General features: G+C 39.4%; 1 protein-coding gene across 1 annotated transcript in view; it reads right to left on the reverse strand.

The window, feature by feature from the left end:
- Positions 1 to 4,543: 4,543 nt before the first annotated feature.
- onecut2 (one cut homeobox 2) overlaps positions 4,544 to 22,261 on the reverse strand; it is a 30,028-nt gene continuing 12,310 nt past the window's right edge. Inside the window, exon 2 of the mRNA XM_046067030.1 lies at positions 4,544 to 4,838. Within this exon, the coding sequence (XP_045922986.1) occupies positions 4,549 to 4,838 (290 nt within the window). The 3' untranslated portion in view covers positions 4,544 to 4,548. The remainder of the gene's footprint in view (positions 4,839 to 22,261) is intronic.

Here is a 22,261-nt window from a genome sequence, read left to right on the forward strand (position 1 = left end):
GGGGGGGGGGGGGGGGGGGGGGGGGGGGGGGGTAAAACATCCCTGTACTGTTGTCTGGCAGCTTTTCTTACTACTGCTGGAGATTGTTGGAGGTAGACTTTGTCATGTGGAGCAGGTAATGACTTGTGGCAGGAGGAAAAATGAAACGCAAACAGCAGTAGCAGCCATCTGGTAAACTTTCAAATGTTTTTTTTCTCTTTCACAAGTTCTTCCTAACATGTGGCCATGGTAAAAGTTTGTGATGGCTGAATGTGTTAATGCCATGCTGGAGGAATGACCAGTCAAAATACCAGCTTTTAGCTTTGTGAGACATAATAATTGTTTGTGGGTAAATTAAGCTAGATATTCGCTAGCTTACAAGCAGAATACTGGCTATCCTGAAAGAACTTGTGATGCAACATCCTGTCTTAAGTTTGTCAGTTTTAATAAGGGTTGAAGGACGAGGAAAATGACACTAGCTTGATTATCCTACATGCTAACCCAGAAAGGTTTGCATACAACAGAAGTAGAATAACAATTCTTCCCACAGCACACTGCTCCCAGCGTGGATGCACATTGTGCCAAAGGTGTGTACGTGCTGTTTAAGCAAAAGTCGAGATTTTCCTTTTTGGGGGGAGGAGGACTGCTACTGGACTTAACGGTGAATCTTTGGTTTGTTAGCTGATGAGGTTTCTGTTGTTCGTTTAACCTTTTTTTACTTTGAAAAACTGCATAGGCACACGTTAAAGACACTCTTCAACCGTGAGAGACACATTAATGTTCTGCCTTTTTGGGGGGATAGGAGGGAAGAAAACGGTCGACAGCATCCTCTGTAGGTTCCTTCCCTTCCTTCCCATGTGGTTTTACCCTTTTCAGTCCCCAACTTGCTTCCCTTAAAGATGGCCTGACACAATATCAGGCAGAATAAAGCTACTTCTCCCATGATGTCATCCTTCCTTCTATCCTCCCTCCTTCTCTTCGTCGTCGTCATCCTTCATCCTCGACATCGTCGCCACCACTCTTTTTTGTTTTTTTTGTTGTTTTTTTTTTTGGTAATAATTCTCTTCCATCTTCAGTTATTTTTTTCCATTTGTCGGAACAGTTAGGTGCAGAAAAAGGTTTTCTTTGGTTTCGATTTGTCAATAAATAGAAAAAGTCTCAAGTGTCCATTTTTTGTTTTAAATCGTTCTTAAAGCCTTTGGCTTGCTTCGAAACAGGCCGGGACTCAGCCTGGGGTTTCGAAGGAGCAGGGGCTGCTGACTGACGCCTTTCCTTTGGTTTTGTTTCTATTTTTTGGTTTGATAGCTTGAGTGAGAGATGATTGATGAGGTGATTGGGGATGGTAAAGGCTGTTAAAACAGAGCAGGAGGTGGTGGCGGTTGAGGTTTTTTTGGGTGTGTTAGTATTTACATCATGTGTAGAAGCTGTACAGTGTGACGGTGTCAAACTAAAAGCAATGGGTGTTTTGGGATTTGGTAGGGATGGATGCTTGGTGAAGAAAAGACAGTCAGAGAGACAGGCAGGCTGTGTTTCAGTTCATCTGTCTGTCTGCTGTTGTTTTTTTACCAAGCATCCAACTCTCCTGTGCTGCAAACAAATTGTATCTTGAGTTTTGTCACCAAAATCAGATTTTTTCCAGAGTGGTACATTTCTCCACAATCAACAAGGAGTTCATTTACAATTTTCTCATTTTGATGAATGAACACAAAAGTCTTAATAAATGACTTTACAAAACTTATTTGTTTGCAGCGCAAACTGTTTTCTGGCCCGTTGACCCTCTAGAAGAGACGGACCTGCCAGGCATCGTCTTTAGATTGTCCTCTTTAACTATTACAAAGGCCCTGATCTGCCTGGACAGTTCGTCCTCCACGGGTTCAGACGGTTCACTGGTTCTGCTGTGGTGTATGTCACTGGATGTGGTTTGTGGTTTGTTTGTTTTTTGTGGTATCTGCGATGGCAGCAGGAGGCTTCCTGAAGTCACCTTAGTTCTACAGATGGATTTACACCAACAAGTAAAATCTAGTTTGTAAGGCTCTGAGCAAGTTTCAACCAAGCACCTATTCAGCAATGCTAAACGAACACAGTCAAAGATTTGTGAAATAAGCGCAAACTCTGGACACGGACACTGGAAGATTTTGCGCTGCGTCCGACAATTTTGGTAAAGGTATAAACATGGTTAGGGGACACGTTTGAAGCATACCGAGGCCTTAAGTGTCAAACTACCTCTTGTTTTGTGCTTTGCATGCTCATTTCACAAATCTTTGGCAGAAATGACTCAAGAAATCAATATGTGTAACCACATTTTGTGGCTTCTGCTGATTTATTGAAGGCCAGGAGGTCTTGAAACCCAGCACTCTTGATTAAACATGGATTGTGTTTAACTTTCTGTTATTTTTTATGTCTTTGTTATGTATTGTTGACATTCTCTCTGCTGTGGTTGTTGTGTCCAAACAAATTTAATTTTCAGAGACTTTCCACGTTTCTTTTCCGTTTTTTATACCCATCTAAACAGGGAGAAGTCACAGCAGATAAAGAAATTTTTTTGTGTGTTCTCCAGGCTTGTGGAATTGGCGTTTTGTCTCTGAAAGAGAGATGTTACTGTAGGGAAGGTTGAGTTTGTGCATAAAAAACGATGCCTTCAAATCTCAAAACAACTTTTAGTTTCAGTTACAGCTCTCATCATCGAACAGCACCAGTGTTCATCAGGGTTAAAAGCGTCTTTGTTCTGATTGAAAACAAAGACTATGCTAATGCTAAGATGCTTGGTGGAAACCGCTGCCCTAATGGATCAGTTACCATGGTAACACAAGTGATGGGTGAGTGAAGCCAGGGTAAACTGGAGCTTAGCTTTGGTTCAGCTGACAATATTTCGGTTGGGGCGGGAATTCTGGGGAACGTTCGGTAAAAATGACTCTTTAAAGTTGTGTGTGTGTGTTTCTATAAAGCAGGTGTATTTGCTTGTGTGTGTGTGTGTGTGCGTGTTTGTGTGTGCATTTGTACATTACAGTGTGTAATGACAGATGCCGATTGGATGTCAGCCACTGTTTAGAAAAAATGGTATCCTGAGTTTTCTAAGATGTGAAGACCACTCGGCTTGGCAGAGAGCCCCGGTTCTATTGCAAAGAAAATGTGCTTCAAGATTGTGCTCACATAAGTTGTATATATTCATCTATAATACACTAATACTTCACTGAACTACTCTAAGTATGCTGAGAAAGCTTGTAACTCTACATGTTAGCTCAAATTATGGGTAAAGCTGCGTGTGCCTTGGTGAATGTTTGTGTATCCATGTGTATTTGTGCTTGCATATTTTGCATTTCCTAACTTCCAGAATCCTCACTGCCCCCCTTTAAAGAGTCAAATCGTTACATGTTGCTCTGTAAAAGAAAGCTGAATAGGTTATTTAAGAAAATAATAATCCATGTATAACCTGGATCGTATATTCCAGAGATCAACTTCAGGTACATGTTTCTTTTTTAAAATGGATATAGAACATTTTGGAAACCAACTGTTCAATTCTGATCAGACTTTGGTTTTCTGTTACTCTCTGTGAACCTGAAGGTTAAAATCAGAGACTGTACAGCCAAATTACCACAGTTGTTGGACTGATTTCTCCATCACCCAGCCATTAGTCAACAGATATATAAACTGACCAGTTTCTTGGGCAAAACGTTTGATGAAATAATCTTAACACGAGGTCCACTAGCTTTTCCCATAAGCATACTGTGAACACTCTGTCCAAGCTAGTATGTTGGCCTTATCCTAAGATTATTTTGTCAAATTACCATTTCCAAGTTCAAGAATGAACTTTGACATGCAATCATCGCATGGTTTCTTTTTTGGTGTTGTGAAAAAAAATACATATTTAAGGTATAGTCCAACTTCACTCTCAGCTGCACAAACTGACCTCCTTTAGTTTGAAATCACAATTCAGTAATGACCGCTTCCTAAATTTGGCTGTGCAATCTCTGAAACCTGAATCTGAATGGGAGTCTTCGACTCTGCCCCAAACAGATGCGTCATTGCCATTGTTGGACATTTTGTGGGTCAAAAGACCATAACGTTTCCCTCAGAAATTTGTTTATCTCATCCCAGAGCTTCTAGCACATTCTGCAGTCATAAAGCTTTCATTAGCTTCTTGTTTGGTTTGTTGGTTCCTAGCTTATATTGCATAATAGAAAACATACATTGTCTTCTTGTCTTTGGTATTTGGGAAAGCATGTTGTCCTCCAGGAGACATCAGCAGTGAAGGTCTATGATTTATAAGTTGTTTTTTTTCCCAGTGAGGATTCTATGTTTTATAAGTGAGTTTACCCTTCAGCTTCTTTATGGATTTACAATGAATTTGCTAAAGGCGGTTAGGCTACAAATAAGTCGTCACAGTGAGCAGCCCCTCTCTCAGTTTGTCGCCTTCGACAAAAGCAAAACAGACAAACAAACAAAAAAAAAAGGTAAAAAGTTTGGTTTTCCTCCTGGCTTCGACCGGACGAAACCTCAACCCACCCCTCCATCGACCTGCCCCACCCAAGAACCTTCCTGGTTGCCTCTCCCTCTCCTCGCCGTCTATTATCACGCTTTGGTACAAGTGCTGGACGCCGACGATTGGCCGCCGGGACTGGCTCCGTCATCTGTCCATTTGTCCAGGCTCCGGCGGCGGGCGTTCATGAAGAAGTTGCTGACGGTGGTGAGTTCAAGGCCCAGCTGCTGCGAGATGGTGAGCTGCATCTCCTTGGACGGTCGCTTGTTCTCCTTGAAGATGGCCAGCAGGGTGCGCCGCTGCAGGTCAGTGAAGACCAGCCGCGACTTCTTTGGTGTGCTGTTGCGCTCCTTCGCTGTGTCCTGCTCCTTCCGTTTGCACGCTGCGAGGAGGGAGGGGAGGGGAGGGAGGAAGAAGACAATGAGAGAGAAATGAGAGGACATGAGAGGAAAGCAGAGGAGAGGAGGTGGGGTGATGGGAAGAAGAGACAGGGGGGAAAAAAGAGTTAGCGCTGCCGTTTGCAATATTTGAACAGCAGTTGAATATTGGAGGAGGATTAAGCAGGGTGTCTTACATGAAACAAACAGAAGGCCTTGTTGTTAAGTTCATGTGTACATCTGATGTCTGTTTACATGCTGTCTGAGTCTTCCACCAACCCATTACTAAAGCTCACCAAGATGGTTCAGATATCTCACTAATTAGGACACAACAGAATCATATGACAACTAAAACACAAGTGTGAAATGCAGTGTGAAGTTTAATGACATAATAACGTTTAGTTATTTAGCATGTTTTCACCACTCATAGCCTGTTTGGTTTATTTCAAACTAATCTGGTGTGTTTTCATGTTTGATTTGGTTTGTTCAGGCTGGTGTGAAAGCTGTCAACTCTGATGTGGACTAAACAACCAGGCAGCACCTAGCAGCATATCCTTTGCGTCCTTCAGTATATTGTACACTACACTGTATTTATTGTCTTTCTCCCGTATCTGAAGTGAAACATGCTTCAGAAGATCGAGCAGTGCACTGTCGGGTTTGTGTACTCACTGTGATATTACAGCTCTAAGTGTAAATGGTAATGGGTTGTCTTCAATGTCATTAATGGTTTACATTTTACATGCGGCCTTCTGCTTTAATGATTTTCCTGACACTGTGCAGTTAGATTTACCATAAGGTTGAACTGAAGACGCCTGTAATTTATGTGGTCAAAAATATATTAAATGTACTTAAATATTAAACTGTATGTACAAGGTAGATGGAAACATAACCAACAATAATTTAGCTTTAGGCCAAATTTTCATCACTTTATTTATTAACCTACGATGTGTGAAGTCTATTTAAATGATTTCTTAGACTATTTTTTTTTAAATCATGAGCTCAAAGGAAAATAAAATAAACAATAATAGTAATAACACACCCTCTAATGTGTCTGCTGTTGTATCTTAACCAATGATGGCTGAGGAGGGGGAGGAGGTCTGTGCCCATACTGTCTGGGTGTGTTTGATTTGATTACCTCTGTGAATTAAGTATGCACGAGTCATAGCCTGGCTGATCAGTACCAATCAGGTTAAGGACTCAATTCAGTCACAAAACTATTATGTAAGGGGAAACTATCCTCACTGTAAAAAAAAAACACACACACACACACACACACTCACTCCTCCTCCTGTCTCCTCACAGTGCCTTTTTGTTTCTCTGCTGCTCTCTGTCTTTGTCTCATGATAGATGCTTGAGTAGCTTTCGAGTCTTCATGATAAAAACACATGACGTTTACACTAAGGGAAACATTTTCAAACTCCATGTTTGATTTTATGACCACACCATGCTCTGGACGGACTGAAGTCTGAAGTACTTGTACTTAACCTTGACTTTTACAGAGCATGGTGTACAAACATGACACAACATCTCGTTGTCTCAGTTTTAAGAATGTGAAAATCTGGCAGCTATGAACGACTCAAATCTAAATGTCCCTGTTGTTCATTACGTGATGATTGTTCTGTTCTTCTGGGTAGATAGGTGAAATGTTATAAACAATGAGCGTTAATCCTCTGCATTGTCAGTATTTAAACTGTTGTGGATGTAATACAGTTTGGCACTGACAGGTGGCACTATTGATCTGAATATTAAGAACTCCATAAACACACTGGGTTTAAAAACATGCCTGTGTGACAGAGAGAAAGCTGCTTTGAATCATCATACATAAAATGACAGCAATTGTAACTGAAAGACATTAAATGGAATGGAAATAATACAGGCATAATCATAATAATCATAATTGCATCAGCATCAGCCTGAGCTTTTAAAGCACAGTATAAATGCCATGTCAGGTTGGTGAACATTTTGCAAGTGGCTCTATTTATTTTGAACCTGTTTTGAATAAACCTATTTTATAGACTTGTTTCATATCTATACCTTATCATTTTAATGTTTTTTTTATTTAGATTTTAGTGTGCTGGATAATTATTTTTATTATCTTCTGGATAAACAGGTGCTGTTCAATTCCGTATTAATATTTATACAGATGGGACATAAACATGTTATTATCTATGGATGGGACATATTATGTAGTACGTAAAAAAAACCCCACATGAGCCTGAAACCGTGTCACAGTTTTGGTTTTGTTTATTCAAAGTCTAAGCTTGAGATGATCTTGGACGTTGGACCCCACTATTTACTGGCTGATCTTTGTGCTAAAACATTTGACTGTGAGCTAAAGAGTGTTTTTATCCAGCTGAGCTGTTAACGACTGTTACTAACAGCCTTTCCATTTGAGTCATCTAACAAATGTACTGTTAACCTCTTTTTCTCTCAGAAACCCAAATATTTCCTCTGTAACTGTAAATGTGTTAAACCATTATTTATACAAGGATGGACATGAAAACATCAGTGCTATTTTCACCGCTACTTTTACTACAACTGCTACTAAATCTACTGCACCTGCTATTTGATTATGGGTATAAAGAAACAGGCTACTACTACAGCTACTACTGGCAATAACATCTGTTTAGAGGTTCAGTCATCTAAGATCATAGTCATAATATGTTATGGATAATAATAAAATAAAAATAAAACCTAAACTAAAATCATGTAAAAAAAAAAAAAAAAACTAAAAGCAAAGGGAAAACAAAAGCAAACAATGAGATGATAAACACAAGGAGGATAAAGGTTAAAAGTAGAGGAAAGCATGAAATGGCAGGAGTAAATGGTAAAATCAGAAGAGACATTACACAATACAGGCCTGGAGTCTAACCTCAGTTCAGGCCAATGTCCACACATTCACAACAGGCCTGCTGTAACTGTTTGGTTGAACTGTTTATGCAAGTCACATATCTTTTAGTTTTATTGCTACACACAAAAACAGCCAAGTGGCTTCAGTTACAAGTGTTAGTCAATGTCACTTCCATAGTTAAGGCTACAGAAAGAAATATTCATATCTATCATTTTAGTGTACTTTTGGAGTGTTTGTTTTGCACCTGGCATTTCCTCAGAGCTCTGACTGGACTTGTGTTGATCATCATGATGCTCTGGTAGCTCTGAGTAACTGGAGGTACTTCCACCTGACAGAAAAGAGCATACAGGTCTTTATTTTCAATATTACTTCCATGCATATGCACCTCCTGCTTATCTACATTGATTTGCCATTGATTTGTTTTATAAAAATCAACTCGGGATGGGTACCGATGATATTCTGACGTGCTGAGTGCAGCTCTGCAACCATGGATTTCAAAACCAACAAACACTAACCATGTCCCTCGCTCATGAACACATCTGTTTGCAGCATTTAGTGCCACTTTCCTTCAGGGATTTTCTCCTTTTAATGGTCCCTCTCAGCCCCACCTTTCCTCTTTCTCTCCTCCTCCTGGCATGTCTATGTTTTCTCCACAGTGCTTGGCCACACCTTCAGGGATCATAATTAATTTAATTTATCCTATTTTGTACTATTATACTTATATTTGACAACATTTAACAGCTTCTTTTGTTAAATTAAGATTGGGCTTTGTAGAAAAACATGTTTATATCAGAAAAAAAGCATTGCTTTGACATCTGTACTAACAACAAAACATTTCCAACCCCACTGGGCTACACACTTTTGCAGGATATTCATATTTTCATCCAATTGACATGAATGAAGATTTAAAATATATGGAGGCAGTACTGGTCTGATTATTGGAGTTGTATTGTCTTGTAAATACATTTTAACGGAAAACCTTTCCCTCTCTCTGTCTCTGCTGTTTTCTGCTTACTGTAGCTTGATGAAAAGCAACTCAGCAGCAGTTCACCCCAGACGAGGTATTTTTTTTTAAGTGCAGACACATTTACGAGTAAAAAGGGATCAATCAAAATCACCCGCCCACACACACAAACGCAGTCTGCCGTCAATGGAGCACGCTTGAGTGATTCCATCAGACTTTTCTCCCTCTGATCGAGGTTACAGTGAGGATCAAACACGCAATTATGTTATTCAAAGGGGGTTTACCGGTTTGAGGAGGGGCGAGAGTAAAGACGGGGGAGGGGTGGCTTTTCTGTAAAGGTAAGGGTTGAATCAATAGGATCAATGAAGCAGGGTTCCTCTGTCTTTCATCAGCTCTCTCAGTCTCCCTCACAGACATCAGTGTGTTGCTAAATGCATCCCTAACTGCAAAACGAGATCAGCAGATAATACGGAGAATCACTCGCCTTCTCTCTCTATTTTTTGCTCTCTGTATGAGTCAGCTGTCCCGCTGCTCTCTCACAGAGTGTCTCCCTCGTCCTTTGTTATACAGGATCATAGTAATTTGACCTAGATATCATTAATTATTACCCTAACAGCATAATCGCCATTTCACCACATTCTCACCTCATAACAATCACTATCTTGAAAAGGACTGAGTAGCAAACCACCATACTGTTTTGTTGCAGACCAAAATTTGTCTGTCGCACTGAGTATCAAAAAGTAACTGAAGGCAACAAATGCCTGGTGAGATTTAAAATCTTTTTAACTAATTTTCTCATCATACTGTTCCTGATTTAAATCAAAGTGTTTCATACTCTGTTATAAAGGTCAGAATTCTTATTCAGAGCATTGTAATGAACAGCTTTATTTGAAAAAACTGCTTTTATAGAAAAATGTTTATATTTCTCAAGTAAGTGAGTCTCAAGTAAGGTATCACAAAAATATGGTTTTGTTATCAGTATAAAAACCCAGGTATAGTATCATAGCACGAGTGTCAAAAAATAAAAAATAACTATATCCAGCCATAACGTTAATCAGTGAGAAAACCATCAGTAACAAAATCATCACCATCATAATCATCTTCACCGCAATGATTCATCAGCATGATCATCTTACCACTTGAATATTGTGCTCATCTTAAAGAAATAGTTCAGCATTTTAGGAAATACACTCATTTGCTTTCTGAGAGTTAGATGAGAAGATCAATATCAATCTCATGTCTGTGTGTTAAAGAGCAACTTGCAGGAGGAATTTTTGAAAACTACATTTACACTTGAAACTGTTCCTGAAAATGACCAATTGAAAAGTTGATGCAGGGTTTTATATGTTTTACAAGACATATAGGAAAAAAGTCAGAGGAATTTGAGCAATGCCCCTAAAAATGCTTTTGCAACATGTGATCATATCATCAACCCTGACTGCGTAATGTGCAGCAGTAGGTGATGATCTGAGCTGTTGTAATTTAGTGAGCAGCCTTTTTTTCTGTAGTTTTACATTGCATTTCACCATTTTTCATTATGGTGAATTATTGTGCTTGTGCAGGATGCACAAACTGCAGCCTGTCAGGACATAGGAGGATAATCTTCCCGGCCATATGATGGAGTTCAGGATGGGATGTTGAAACCAAGACCATGCGAAACTGATAGATGGTGCAGTTCCTTCAGAACACACGCTGCTTCATCACGTCCACCGTCAGCAGCAGCTTCTCTTACCTCTGATCAGTTTAGCGTTCAAATTTCTGTTTTTACAATTCTGCTTGCTTTCAAGGTTTTGAAAGGTAGATTTTTGAACCTCGGAAAGAACCAGGTTAGCTGTCTCCCAGCTGTTTCTTATAGTCTTCATTCTAATTTAGACACCAGCTCTACTGTACACACAAACGCAACATTTATATAACCTCATCTCACTTTCAGAAAGAAAGCGAATAAGCATAGTTCTAAAAATGTTGACCTATTCCTTTAATATCTTTATCAGCATCATTTTCTTTCTGCTCCTAGTCTAAATCCATTGTAATCATAGCCTTTATCAGTATCATCAGCTTCAAAATTATTCTCATCACATCACATCATAGGAGTTATCTCTACGTCACATATTCACGTCAGAAACTGGTAATTAAAGTAACTCCCACATGACATGAATGCAGCATTTGGCGATTCACAAGAGCATCACCAGACAGTTTAAAATTGCTGAGAAAATCTGATATGCGGGTGCCGGTTCATACGTCTGGACCCAGTCTACATAAGTGGTGAAATTACATTTTTTTAAGCCAGACACAGAAATTAAGCACATTTGTCCACTTCTATACAGAAGAAAGACATTTAAAAACGCAGCTCGGCTGTTAATGGCAACTACTAACCAAGAGGTCAAGTCTTCCTAAAGGGCAGCTAAGAGGCATTCTTTCAACTTAAAGCCTTTTCTCTATTCACTTGAATAGGGTTGAGTGAAGAGTAAAGCCTAAAGAGCTGGTAACACTCACAGCAAACACATCAATGTATTATACAGAGGTTTGAAGAGTCAAGGGCTTCTAAACGTCAATAAAAACATCAGGGTATGTTTTATTGAAGCAGCCATTTCAAGTGAATACAGAGAAACAAAGAGAACAAACAGCAGAGAGGTTATGGAGGAAAAATAGAAATGGAGGTGATGGAAAGGAAGAGCGTGATGCAAAAAGAACTGAGATAGATGTCACACGTTAGTTAAGCTTAATTTAAAAAATTGTTTGATAAGTTCAGCTCTCCTTGTCACATTGTGACAATAGTTGCAAATACATTTTCTGTCCATAGACTGATCATTGAATTGTTTCAGCTCTAGTTGTAATAAATACTTAAATACATTTAAAAAAAGAAATCCCAGTTCCCACTAATAGGAACGCCATGGGCAACCAAGCCTTAAAAAGGGGCGTCCCTCAGGGCTCTATCTTAGGTCCAATTCTTTTCAATCTGTGGTACTTATTGGAAAACACAAAATCAATTTCTAAAGCTACGCAGACGATAGCCAGCTGTATATCTATATGTCTGAATGAATCATATTGTCAACTTGATTGCATTCATCTGTGTTTAAGCCTAAGGATGACAGAACTTTTTCCAGCTAAATCAAGATAAATCTGATATTTTAGCTATTGGTCTGAGAGCTAAAGTCTGAGAGAAACAGTTGATTCACCTACATATATATTATTACTACATATTCTTTACACAAAATTGTTTTTTTACCCCCAAATTAATTAATTAAATTACTACAATTCATTAGGGCGGCACGGTGGTCCGGTGGTTAGCACTGTCGCCTCACAGCAAGAAGGTCGTGGGTTCGAACCCCCAGCCTTTCTGTGTGGGGTTTGCATGTTCTCCCCGTGTCTGCCACCATCTAAAGACATGCGGTCTAGGTTAATTGGTGACCCTAAATTGTCCTTAGCGTGAGTGGTTGTTCGTCTATGTGTGGCCCTGCGATGGACTGGCGACCTGTCTAGGGTGTACCCCACCCTTGTGATGGATGGATGGACTACAATTCATTAATCCTTAATTAATTATATATGTCATATATGTATTAGATTAATTTTTCAATCATTCAGTTTTATGAAAAGCATTTTGTTTATTCATGAAGTGTGGTAAAAACTAACGTTTATTAAGGAAGTGAGTGAGCCGGCAAACTCTGGTTTCATTTTACAGAGAGAGAGAGAAAGAGAGAGGGGAGTCATTAGAGACTGTTTTCATCCTCCCACACAGACCTGGCAGTGGCAGCTCAGTCTCCACATTGCCATGCATGTGTCCTGCTGCTGATGGACGCTATGTCCCACAATGCATTATGTAACGGAAATGACGGATCTACTCACAAAAAGTGACCATTTACAAAATGCTGGCCTAAGAAGGTTTCCAATTTACAATGTTTTCTCCACTCGGCACACTTTGACATTTGTCAGCTCTAGATACACAACATGACACATGAGATTCCAGTTGAAAGGGCAGCTAGTGGCAATGATAGTGCTAACCAGACCACACAAAGTTAGCTCTTGTAGGTAGTGAGAGATGAACTGTCCCAAACATCAACAAGCAGCATGGGTTAGAAAAAATTAAAAGCCAAAAGCCAAAGAGGAAAAGCTCTGCAGAGTGTAAACAGAAAAGAAAGTTATATGACCGGGCCAGGCATTTCAACGCTGGAGCAACCTCAGAGATTTAAGATTTGGGGGGGTGGAGCTTCTAAGGGACGACTGATGGGAGGGGTGTTTTTGTTGGCAGCTGAGTTCAAACATCAGCAATCCTTCTGCAGAATCACTGACTCTCCCTTTAATGTGTGAATGCATGAAATTCCTGTTGTTTACCATCAAAATATACTAGATATATACAGTACTGTGCAAAAGGTTTTGGCCAGTTTTATTACTCCTACACATATGTTTCTGTTTCTGTTAATGATTGTGTTTCAGCCTACATATTAAATTTATGATCATTAGCACCTGTTTGGTATTATTGTTTAATCATACACCTGGCGATATACCTACAACACCCTTGACTTTGTGCAGGTGTACCACGTTGCATTTGTTAATTGATAAATAGAATTTGTCAACATGTCTATTTTTGAAAGCATTCTTACTTTACAGAATTTCTTCACACACCGGACAAGGCTTTTGCACAGTACTATCAGGTGTGTTACGTTAGTTCAAAACCTCATATTAGATGACTGCAGTGTATACTGCTAAAACTCAACGCATGTTAAACTTATCCTCAAAGCACTGAACAGAGTCTGAAAAAATGTCAGAATATTCAGACAAACAAAGCTGTCTTACCAGGTTCTGTACAAAACTATCCACCTTAGTAAAATCCAGGGCTCAGACCAGCTCACTAGATTCTAATAGATAATTATCATGCTGAGCTAACAGGGAGTTTTCCTTTGTGGGATATTGAACATTTTCCTCGTTTAGCATTTTCACAGGCACATACCTCTGTCTGTGTCTAACCGTCGCGGACACAGACAGAGGTATGTGCCTGTGAAAATGCTAAAAGAGGGAGATAGAGATGAAGAGGTAAAGACTGAGAAGTACAGACAGAGCAACATAGTGAGAGATTAAAAGAAGACAGAGAGCAGAGAGTTTGGGGATCAATATAACTGAATATAAAGCCACAGACGTCTGTCAGGACTCAGACAGACAGACTTCAGTCTGTAAGAAAAAAGAATAGCACAAAGGTCTCCCATCAACTCAAGAGCTCTGCCGTCTCTTATCTCTCTCTCTGTCTCAGACTTTCTTTGTGTGTGTTTTTTTGTATTTTATTGCTATCTTTCCTTTTCTTTTGTTTATCTTCCCTATTTCCTTCATCACTTTCTTTTCCTTCCCTCCTTCCTTAGTCTATCATTTCTTTCTTGTCTCTCATCTTCTCACCTGTCATCCATCTTTTGCATCCTCCTCGTTTTCAATCTCTCTTTTGTCTCCATCATCTCTTTAACTCTTGTCTATTGTCTTTCCTTTTTAACTCTTTCTTTTCCTCCTGTTTTCTTCTTTCCTTCCTGTCTCCTTGCCTCTGTGTTTCCTTCCTGTCCTTCATCTCCCTGCCCCTCCTACCTTTCTGTCTCCCTCTGTTTCTCCTTTCTCCATGTCTCTCCTCTTCCTTTTCTCTCTGTATCTTTTTTTTATTGCACCATTACCACTTAAGCCTTGGTATCCATTACACAGAGGGCATATAAGTGCAGGGTAAGTAGTAAAGTCGCCCTTCAACGTACACTTCACTGCTTGTGTGTGGCGCCACATCTGGACGCTTCGACACTCCGTCATGAGGGCTGAGCGATGTTTTGATGAAATCATTATTTAGCTGTGACATTGTGTCATTGTTATCACATCACATGTGGGTGCTGTTGTCATAATGTCCCAGGTGACTTTTCCCCCTAAATAATCACGGCTGTCTCGCATTTAATTCTGCCTGCTGCTTCAGGCTTTGAACAGTAGCCTACTTCTTACGGGGGTGGGTCCACTGCTGCAGTCTTGAAGTGCTGACAATTAGTCACAAGACTTTCATAGCATGGTCGGGAATGGTGAGGTGGTGCAAAGAACCCCAAAAATATACCAAACCATAATAATTTGATTAAGGCAATAGGCAAAAACCAAACCCTTTAATAAAATAGAATTTAAGGGGAGCATTTTTAAAGAAGAAAAAAAAAATCCTAGAAAATTTCTCCAACAGCTCAGGCATCATATGATTATTCCTAAAGCATCAATGAACATAATCTTGACAATCAGCTGGCAGCCTTCAGAGTGAAAGCCAAGATCAGTTTCACCGGGGACATTCTATTAAATGAATTCACAGATGGGCATTGCTATAAGAGGAATAGCAAACAATGCCAATTAGAGAAAAGAAATAATTTCCAGCAAGAGAAAGCCATGCTCTGCACAAGGAGAGGATTCTTTTAATAAATAAGAATCAATCCAGTAATCATCTGACTTAGATGTTACAGCGTGTAGCCTACATTTGATTTGCGCAGACTAAATATGCTTTTAATACACCATTAATGGAGGGTGAAAGTATTTCTGCTCGCTTGTGAAAAGGCGATGCAGGCTGCTTTTTAACACGACCACCAGTGGCAGTGTGCACTTACTAGATTTGGATTACATTGGTTATATTGGTCATTTCGGTTAATGCAGCAAAATGTATAGTAGATTCGGGACTAGTTGTAACTACCTTTTTACTCATTTGCGTTACTTGTAAAGTTACTAACCACCCATGCTGATAGGATGTCTTGAAACAGGATGTTGGTAATAGTAAGCTGTGAGGCCTCACTCTTGGCAGGTACAGTTGTTGGGAGACACCGCTTCTTCTCAAAAAGCCACTTAAAGACAATCTGAATATGAGAATGGGGACCACAAGAATCACAAAAAGACCAAACACGAGCATGACAATTCACCCTCAGAAGACTTCCATGTTCCAAAGACGCCACAACTGTCAAGTCAGCTCTTCAACTCTTTGTTTGCTTTCTTGTCTTGCTTAGAGGAACAAGAGAGTGTCAGTGTGTGTACAAGCTACATGAGCCTATACGAGTCCATCCTCCTAAAAAATCTTGATTTGAAGTCTTGATTTCAGCTTGCCTTTATGTTTCAAGTTTAGCTTTCAGATTTAACTGTAAAAGCTTAAACATTTTACAAAAGTTCTGGTTGGCAATCGAAGGGGTGTGCTACTGTTTACTTTGCAGCATCCTTGCTTTGAAAGTTATTATGTGCTTGTTTAATGAGCCCATAAGATCAGACAGCTGCAGAGGTGACTCACAAGATGATGCAATATTATGCACTTTGTATCGCTGGATATTTGGGTTAAACCAGTGACATTTCAGACTTCTTTGACAGCTTATTATCCATCTCATAACTGAGAGGAATGATAAAAGTTCTAAAGTATAAAAACATGGTTTCAAAAAAATGAATATTCTTCCAATAGTTGGAATACTGCAGGATATTATAGTCTGCAGACTTCTTAAAATGCGAAAGCTCAGCATGGCAGCCTGGCAAACACTTGATGCATCAAATCTCAGCACTTAAACACACACACATTCTCACACACACACACACACACACACATATATAGAGAGACACATTTTTGCAATCAGCTCTCCACTATAAGCTTGTGTGCGTCTGTGTGTGCGTCTGTGTGGTTGAGCTTAATGCACCATGATGCTTCCCTCTTTCCGTTTTGAGAAGATAACCGGAAATGGAACACACATTTGGAAGGACACTCTCTCTGCCTCTCCCTCACACACACATACAGAAGTAACTGAGAGCATGAATGAAACTGTAAGACTATTTGTCCTTCAACAATGCAGTATTGGGGGTGAGAAATAAGCCAGCACTAATGTTCTTCTTCAAATTGACTATTTTTGTTTCTGTTTTGCCTCTGAAATGTTACAATAGTGCAATTCTACCTCTATTTCAAGTGCAAAGTTACATCTCCACTTTACCTTACTTATGTTGTCCATCATTAGTCCAAAACATTAAATAGATTCAATTTACTAAGATATTAAACCTAAAAAAGCAGCACATTTTGGAGAACCTTTAACTTGCCAGTGTTTGGTATTTTTTTTTACAACAGCAATGTTGCACATACACTGTCTCCAGAGGATGAATCCTACTGACTTTGGTGATCCCCTGACTTTTCCTTTTTAATTAGCACATTAGCATTGCTAAAAAAAAAACATGCTGCTTGTTAGCATTGATAACGTGAGCATGTTACCATTTAGTTCAAAGCAGCAAGTATATTCTGTATAGGTACAGCCTCACCAAGCATGGCTTTACAGGTGTCTTGTTACACGTGAAATGAATATAATGAAAAAAGTGTCTGCACATCCACTAACATAACATACAGGCCTACTTTAAAAGCTATGGCAAGTGATTGCCATCAGATTCCAAGAAAACCAACAAGTTTTGTCCAAGCCAGATCTATATTGTTTTTCTGTGCAATAGAGTAATGTTGTTGCCAAAAACCACATCACTAAGCCAGACTATTGCACAGGATGACATGGTATCACGTACTCTGTCCTACTGCTGTAAATACCACCAAATGTGTATTAATCCGCTGCTGAAAGTAGTTCCCAACATCTCCACTTTTTACTCCACTGCACAAATTAGGTTTGAGTAACATTTGCTAAAAACTACATTGCCCAGCTGTTTTAGGAAATTACCGAGCCCTTTCCAACCCTAACCCTTTCTTAAAAATGTAACTATATACTTGGACACCCTTTTTAAAGATTTACATCTTCAGTAGGAAGCAGAGACAGAAGTCAGAAAGCACTGATTGGTATTTTTTTATTGGTTTTGTTCACAATAAGAAAAACATGCAATAACACCAGCTTTATTGTGACGTCTATCCAGATTCTCAGTCATCCAATTCATAGTTATCCAAGGAAAGTTAAAATCAAGGGCAACTGGACTTGAAGATACTTAAAGACGTTACAAATTGAAGAAGCCTCTTGGATGAGAGCGGAAACGAGGAAAAAAGTCCAGTTGCCCTTGATTTTACCCTTTCTTGGATAACCAGCTTTGTCCATTGAACTCAGGGGTTAAACCCTTTAATCATTAACGTTAACAGGCACTGGATGGTAAGTGAATTATTCCATTCACATTCAACCTTAGTGCTACTGTGAAAGGTTTAAGGGTGTTATAGAGTATAAAATGAAGGGTTTCTGTTTTCTAGTGATATTAACTCGTGTACATCCTGCACTACATCACATACAGACAAATGGACAGATCTGTTTCTATGACTGATTGCACTGAGGAACAAAGAGGGAGACAGAGAGCGAGTGTTCAGAATGTGTGTAATCACTGAATCTGTGTGCGTGTGTGTGTGTGCGTGCAGAGAGATAGTTTATCAGTGTATAATCTGTATGTCCACACGGTCCGTGGTGACATCACCGGACAAAGGTCTCTCTGCCTGCTAACACACACACACACACACACACACACACACACACACACACACACACACACACACACACTGTAATGTATCTCCAGTTGTTTACCAGGAGAAACTGGTTGACCAATCACAGCCTTTGATGCCTCAGTGATGTCATTGAGCTGATGAGGAAATGGCCTCAGAGGAGTTTGATGTCATCCACCTCTCTCTCTCTCTTTCTGTCTTCGTCTCTCATTTTCCATTTTGCCTCTGTAAGCTCCTTTCCTCTCAAGTTTTCCATCTGCTATTCAGCAATGTGAAAGGTTGCGAAAGACATAATTATTAATATAACAATATGTACATCATAAGATATAATTGTCATCAGAGCCTATCTGAACTATGTGACACGTTATTTGATCTTTCTCTCCAATGTATATGTTGAATTAATGTATGAAATAAACAGAGAGAATGCCTTGAAGCCGAGGAGCTGTCGAGACTTTTTTGTGTAACAGAAATATTATTTTGTTTCTTATTCATTTAATCATCCTTTAACCCCTCAGATTGATCCCCTTATAAAAAGACACCTCAAGCTGCTATAATCAATATTTTGCAATGATTCAACCCATTGTTTACTGTTGTAGTTCACTTTCACAGCTCACATCACGCAGCTATTTTCAACAGACAATCTCGAAAAGTCCACTGTAGCTACCTGCCCGGCACCAAACAGCAGATAGATACAATTAGCAACTAGCTTGGAGCATTTAGCCGCTAAAGAGACATTTCCCTCAAGAGCTGGCGGAGAACAAAGACAGAGTGGACACAAACACAACTCTAAGTAAAGGCTGATCTTGCTCTGCATCTGATGGAATGTGTAAATAAGCAGCTGTTTGCTAACAGGTTCGTCAAATCAACCCATAGAGTGATGATATGTCAGGGCTGTGTTTTCAACATGTTTCTGCTTTCTGAAAAATCTAAAGTTAATGCAGGTTTGAATTAAATGGCAGAGAGTAAAGATGGAGCACAATGTAGCAAATACTGAGGAAATTGGGAACCAGCCACTGGCATCATGGCAACATTCTACTTGCTGTTTGCACTATCCAAATATTATGGGAACTACAGCGCCAGAACTCAAATATGTTTATCCTAAATAGAAACAGAAGTGCCCCACCCACCCCCAATTTGTTTTACTTTATTAAGGTTCAGAATGTCCCAATGGAACACTGACAATCCACTCATATGCAGATATTGGCTGTGTTAAAAACCTGTGAACATTCAGACAAAAAATCTATTTCAGTTGTTGATAGTGGTCAGTTGATGGTATTTCTGTTTCACCAGGAGTTTCCACCATCCCAGGGGACCAGTAACCTTTTGAGGAACTCAGGAACTTAACCTGTCTAAATTTAGATCTAGAAAAAAGGTCCCTAAAACATAAAGTGACTGTGCTACGAGCTTGTAAAAAGTGAAACCCAAGCAAAAAAATAGTAAAAGAAAAAGGGTTACATGTCAAAAGTGAACGTCTCCGGAGAGAAGGTTTTAAACACGTCAGGGAAAAGAGTCACTAACCTTTAACCTGCTAAATGTTGACAATGAGGATAAGTAAGAGAGGAGCTCTGTTTGGACATCACACACACACACACACACACACACACACACACACTGACTAATAGATGATGAGTTAACCGGCCTCTCAGTACATTTTCTTATCAGTGATGTTTTTGCCAGCCTGATGCGATCGGCGCTCAGTCTCACAGTACACTGCTCCAACAGAGAACAAACACAGGCAGAAAGATAATATTCTCTGATCAATAGATTGTATTGTAATCTGCGATTGATCAAAAGGAGGCTGGGCAGCTATAAGCGGACATCCTGGCAAACCACTCACCGCTGTGTTTGTCTCCGAACGATCAGCGGCAAGCGATACGAGTTGCTCAGGTTTCCTGCTCTGAGAGATGAAAAGCAGCTCAGAGATGAGAAACTGAGGAGACAGACGCACCGAATAAAGAGGAGTGTCGACATACTTTTGGCCAAACAGAGTATTTTATTTTTCTCACCCTTTTTTATACCCACTTTTATTGTTTATCATTTTTATAGTTAATAGAATTAGAGTTTTATGTTTATTACTTGGTTTCACTTTTTGTTTTCCTTTTTTCTTTTCTGTTCTATTCCCTGCAATTATTTATCTTTATTCTTTATTTTCTGCCTGTACCTTTTTTCTTTTCTCCGACATGTTTCTGCCTGCTCTGTCCTGCTAAACCTGTCTACATTAAAGGCCGTAATATCTACAATTGGATCCCATCCATCCAATATGAAACATAATCCAATAACAGACAGATTCAGCTAAATGAATCCAGTTATGTGGCACAATCAAATAGAGGAGGATTCCCTTCAAACCCATCTGTCTGATACACATCAAACTGGCTGCTTTTAATGCTTTTACCACCAAATCTGCAGGAGGTGGGCAAGAGGGACAAATAAGAACAATCTGACCCACATAATGTTCTTTGTTTTGTTGGTATTTTTTGGCTTGGTTTAGACTTAATCAGCACAAAAAGACAACAAAAGAAATACACATTACACGTAGGTGAGATAAAGAAATGTATATATCATCCCATCACAAGTGTAGCTGGAGGTCACAACGCTTGCAGAGAAGACCATGCACAAACATGCAAACAATCAAAACACAAGAAAATAAACCCAACATCTCTATCAATTTGATGACACATGCACATCATAAAGAAGAAAAATACACGCTGCAAAGAAATAAAATGCAGGCAATATTAGAGGCACCTTCACCAATTCACATTTGCAGCCCAGTGAAACGTGCAGCAAACACTGACAACACAACTAGTAGAAATGACACAACCTATGGATCCCCTGGACAATTACACACCTCATAATGTCCAAATTCAAAAATTGCAATTATTGTTTTTTTGCTTTTTAAAAACCTGACATCACGATTTAACCTTAACTGCTGTTAGCAGGTATTGTACGGTTCAGCAGGTATTATAGAAAGAAATCAGTGATTTTGCAGAATTGTCAAATATCAATGTTCTTTTCTGGTGACAGGGTAGAATTATGAGATAGTTTGCATCCTTTACAGACCATACTACTTCCTTTCAATAAGTTATTGATTTGCGTATCATATTGCACATTTAAGTGTCCATGCTGTTATTTTTATTATTATTATGAGCCATTCAGATTCAGCTTGTCTGTCTCTGTTGTATAAAGTTAGCCCCTCCCACCCCCCCATCTCTTCCAGGAACAGTTCTGGATCAGGTTCCTGCAGATCAATGGAGATCTGGGTCCGCACCGTTTACATTATCATTGGCAGTATTAATGCTCTTTTAATCTGCTCGGGATTAAAGGCATCGATCCATCCACAGCCCAAAACTGCCGCTTCACACACACACACACACACACACACACACACACACACACACACACACACACATACACAAACACATTTCAGAAATAAACCTCACTGAATCCCAGACAGAGAGAGAAAACAGCATAACCAAATACAACACAATGAGCAGAGACAATAGCGGGAAGGACAACAAACAGAATGTGCGTCCACTTCCTTGTTTCTGTTCGGTCTCAGTATCTGGCCATCAGGGTATTGATCTGTTATAGATACACATCAGCACATTTACATACCGAGAAATGTCAGCTGACGCAGTAAACAACCACAGATAAAAATAAGAAAAAAAATTTGTACTTAATTTGTGAAACATTGGTATTATTATTATTGATAATAATAAATATAATTATTGTCTTTTATAAAAACATTAATCATAATAATTATATGTTAATTATGATTGATATATAACTAATAGTAATCACAATAATACCTTATTTAAATCAGAATTTCAAATATAGAATTCAACTTGATGTATTCATGTGTTTGTCATCCTCAGAAGTGAATACAGGATTTTGGTTAGACACAAGGTCAAACCAGACATTTCCCTTCCTTTTTTTTTTTTAACACTGTTTGTCTTTCACCATAAACCCCGCCTGCTGCCTGACAGTTCTGTCCTGCCTGTCGTTGTTCATTCCGCCTCCGGACAGAGTTATTTCAGCAGCACTGTGACACCAATACTAATGAACCTGAGGGGTGAAGGGACAACGAGAAGAAGGAAACAAGGCAGCAAAGATAGAAAGAGCGAGAAAAAGACAATTCTAAAGGAAGAAGACATAAAAACCAGAGAAAGACAAGATAAGAAGTAATGGGATTGGGGAGTGACGT

This window comes from Micropterus dolomieu, linkage group LG13 (genome assembly GCF_021292245.1).
Source record: "Micropterus dolomieu isolate WLL.071019.BEF.003 ecotype Adirondacks linkage group LG13, ASM2129224v1, whole genome shotgun sequence".
In the NCBI taxonomy this organism is placed as follows: Eukaryota; Metazoa; Chordata; class Actinopteri; order Centrarchiformes; family Centrarchidae; genus Micropterus; species Micropterus dolomieu.